Source organism: Octopus bimaculoides, chromosome 4, assembly GCF_001194135.2.
Source record: "Octopus bimaculoides isolate UCB-OBI-ISO-001 chromosome 4, ASM119413v2, whole genome shotgun sequence".
NCBI lineage: Eukaryota > Metazoa > Mollusca > Cephalopoda > Octopoda > Octopodidae > Octopus > Octopus bimaculoides.
The window spans coordinates 15,437,093-15,441,515 of NC_068984.1; the positions used below are offsets into that span (position 1 = coordinate 15,437,093).

The following is a 4,423-nucleotide window of genomic DNA, read 5'->3' on the forward strand; positions in this document are numbered from 1 at the left end:
TATATATATATATATATATAGCTTCTTCTTATATAGTATAATCTTACTTAGTATATAGTATCAGTTACCACACTAATAAAACTATTTAATAAACAATTTAATAAACTATTTAATAAACTATTTAATAAACAATAAAATCATTATTTGAGAAGCCATTAACTCAGGCAATTCTAAAATTCATAGTGTGAGTGTGAAAGAGAGAGAAAAGAACTCAGTTATAAGAAAGGCAGTATTTAAGTAAAAAGTTTATGGTATTGTGAAGTGATGCTCATAAAATGCAGAGTAAACAGAATTACAGAGATGAGCATTTAAAAAAATACAAAAAAAAATGTATATGAAACAAAAACAATGCACTTGTACATTATTTTTCACACTTTGCTATTTAGCCTCATCTTTACTTCTAAACATTTTATCACATTATTACAAGTAGATTGTTACAAAGCAAGTATCTTACTATACATCCTGACCTTTTGTGACCTAAATAGACAGCCTGACTATCAGTACTTTGTGCATTGTTATAGGAATTTTGTTACGAAAGAGATTCTGATTCTTTGGTTAAAGGATGTAACTTAAGTTTAGAAACAAAATATATTTTTTATATATATATATATATATATATATATACATACATACATATATATATACATACATACATATATGTGTGTGTGTGTGTGTGTAGTAAGAATCATTCTTTGGCAGATGAAACTTTTTCAATTTCCAATGAAATAATTACATTTCGAGAATAACAACACATATGCCCATGCCAGCATAGTTAAATAGTTTATTGTGCAAATGTGATTCTGGGTTTGACCTCCACTACACAGCAGTTTTGGCAAGTGACTTGTATGCAAATTCAACTTATAACAGAAAGACATCTATGAAATTTGGCAGAATGAAAACGGGCACAATCCTGCAGCATGTGTATATGCACATGTTGTCTACTTGTCCTGTAATTTAGCGATTTAAGAAAAAACCTCTGAAGGTGATATTCCAGCATGAGTAAAACAAGTTAAAGAATATACACATTAGATAAGCAAAATCTTGGCCTGTTTGAAGAACTGTTTTTTATTAAAGATTATAATTTCTCTCTCTCATGTGTACAAGCAAGTGGAAATGCATTTTTAGAAACTACCAAGGCTTCCTTTTGTAAGCATACAATAGTTTTGCAAAACTGGGAATTGACAAAAGAGATCCTATGCTGCAAACATACACTCGCACAACCTTTAATTTTTTCAATAAAAATCAATAGAAAATAGCAAAATGTACGGGAGTTATTAAAACTGAAGCACAAAATCGTTTAAAGATATGTTTGAAAACCTACAAAGTGCAAAGCAACAACCCTAGCAAACAATAGCAGGAAGAAGGGGAAATTTTAATGAGTTTAGGCTTAGCTTAAATTAAAAAAAGGAAGTAAAACGCCCTTTGATGCTCATCTAATTTCTGTAACAATAAGCAAATGAGAAAGAAATATCAGCTGTGCTGAATAGTGAGTATAAGACCTGGTATCTTTTATCTCAATAAACTAAGTAGAATTAAGTGTTTTGGTTTGAGAAACAACACATCACATGACTCAAGATCTAATAGACAGATAACAGTGTTCCATCTACTGAGTAAAGATAGTAGCTCATTAAATTAAATAAAAATAGGCTTGGCTATACAGCCATGAACTATACAAGTAATGACTGCTTGTCTACTGTTTCTTACAGATATTGGCTGCAAAGTAGAATTGTAGAAACTATCAAGCAAGAACAGTTCAAATGGTGCAGTATTTGTATCTAAAGCTATTATAAAGAGCATAAAATTGAGAGTAAACAAATGACCAACAAGCTGAATTATTATCCACCGGTATCTGGTCACACATGTTTTTATGTCAAAGACAATTAACTCTCAATGGTCCAAACTAATAATCTGCAAATAGCTACCAAAAATGAAGTATACATAATTCACTGAAGGAAACAAGAGGCACTTCAATTGACAGTCGTATCGTGATTAACAAGCAGCACTATTTTCAAATTTCTTTCATAAGCAAACTATGGGAGATCCAAGAGAAATATCCTTTAATTTGACATCTTGAAAACTTAAATCAGCTGCAGCAATAGTGGTAGTTAAGAAAATGTATATCAATATATGCTCTGCTGCAACAAACTTCAAACTGTGTCAGCAATGTATATTGCAAATAAACAGGTTCACTTTCACAGTCATGAATTAAGAAAGTGAATTTGTAAATGGTATCTATACAAACAAAGCTACACATACACAAGAAACAAAATACTTGTGTAGATATTATCAAAGAAGCAATTACCAAAATAAATTCCTAAATTATCCTTAAGGTTATACCTCTTATATACACACATGATAAAAAAAATTTGTGAGCTAAAATGGAAAATAGTCGATGAAAAAATTCAGAAGTTCAGCAATTGCAAATCTATTTTTATGAACATTATATCAACTACATTGCTACATGACTATTGAACTGTGTCAACTTTTACAATAACAATAGCTCTTCATTTACATAACAGAGCATTTCCAATTTCTTCCTTCTTGCTCTGAGCCAGCTAAGAATACTTGTAACATTTAACTATACATCAATAACAACCATAATGAAATACTAACACCATAGGGTGGAAAATTTAACAAAATGACATTATAGTTGGTGCTGTTTAGTATCAAATCAGCCTTGGTCAAGTAGAGTTACAGTCAAAGGCATTCAAGCCATCATCATTCAGCCTTTAACATCAAGGACAGCATCATTCAATATTATCCTGGTTTCACATCTTGGCATTTTGCTTTAAGGCAATTTGGTCATTTCTTCTAGACAGTCAAGTAGCTACATAAAGACTCTCCAATTATCAGATGAGCTAGATAATTCAATTGTAACTGAACATTTATTATTCTATTTTCTCGCGTTTCCTGACACTCCTCAAGCTTGATTAATTCAATGCAATGTGAATAAACAAGCATTACAGTTGACAATAAATGCTAAAGGGTTTTTAAAAAAGGATAAATAGTGGAAGCTAGTCTGCTAATATCCAATCAGCATTGTTCATGCTCAATGATCCTGCAGTTATCTGATAGTTTACAAATACTTTCACTCAGAAAAACATAATTCACCAATACAATTAAGGAAGGACTCTTTAGTCTAGCTTCAGCAACACAATGAAAAACAAGATACATTTTTCTGCACCGTTTATAGATTGTTGCAACATATCAGAATGAGGGAGATTCTTATGGAACTGAATGAAAATGCTTTTATGACACAAAATAGAGAAGATATCTTCATTTAATATATCCAACTTTTTTTTTCCCCCAGCTAAAAAAGCATTTCTACAGCCAAAAATAAAATAAAATAGAGCGAATTTTAGCCAAAGACCATAACAAGAAATGGTCTTATTTTCATGTGAGAAATATAAATGAAGTGCAGGAAAGAAAAAGTTGTGCAAAGAATAATGGGCGTTTAAGCATAAACTTTTCATAAATAGCAAATAATAAACAAGAAGACCATGCTAACATTTAAAATCGAACTTTGTTGCTGCAAAAAGAGAAAGATATTAGATATGAAGACAATTCCCTTAGTCTAAAGAACCTACCTCGCAACATCCTTCACCTCAACACATTTCCCAAAGGTGCCTTCACCAAGGGTCTGAATAATTTCATCTGAAATTAAATATAATGCTCAAATAATCCCTAGTATATGACAAATGGTACTGGTTAATTACCAGTTTAGAAAAACACTTCATAGCAATGCAACAAGAGGCTGGCAGCGAAACTACATAAAAACGGTATTTATCTTATTTTGAAAACTGAAAGGCTCAATGGATGAGAGTAAGTTACAGTTTTACAGCAATATAGTTTTCATCCATTAGGATAGATTTAACACACTTTTGAAGTAGACAAATTAGCTTCATACTTGGGGTAAATGAATAAGACTTATGACAAATATATTTTAAGCTATCAAATATGCACTGAAGCATCCAAATAAAGTACCTCATATATGAGAGGTCAGAGAACTTTAAAATAGTTTTTCATAGTAAATGCTTTAATGTATCCTAATATATTTCAACTAGTGATTGCTTTTCAACTAGCTTCTTAAAGCTATAAGCTATATATATGTATGGACATATAAAAATGCAAAAGTATTTTTTTTTTAAATAAAAGCTAGTATTGTTGTTCTGAAATGATGTTGAAAAGTATAATGAATACATTAAAGTCTTCGTTAAAAAATGTCTAAGGTGTGTATTTATCTGTACACATCACAGTATCTTCCAATATTATATGAAAATGTCAGATGTGTCCTTAAAGATTTTGACATATCTAATGAAACAAATTCTAATTTTCGTAGTTATATTCAGTTCAATGTATCAGATATGTTTCTAAGGCATGTAAAACATTAAGGACTGAAAATTTAATATATATATATATATAT

At 30.4% G+C, this 4,423-nt stretch overlaps 1 protein-coding gene across 1 annotated transcript in view; it reads right to left on the reverse strand.

Moving 5' to 3' along the window:
* The window catches only part of LOC106877139 (dual specificity protein kinase CLK2), an 84,125-nt gene that overhangs the window by 25,880 nt on the left and 53,822 nt on the right, over positions 1-4,423 (reverse strand). The window contains exon 5 of the mRNA XM_014925954.2: positions 3,588-3,654. Within this exon, the coding sequence (XP_014781440.2) occupies positions 3,588-3,654 (67 nt within the window). The remainder of the gene's footprint in view (positions 1-3,587; positions 3,655-4,423) is intronic.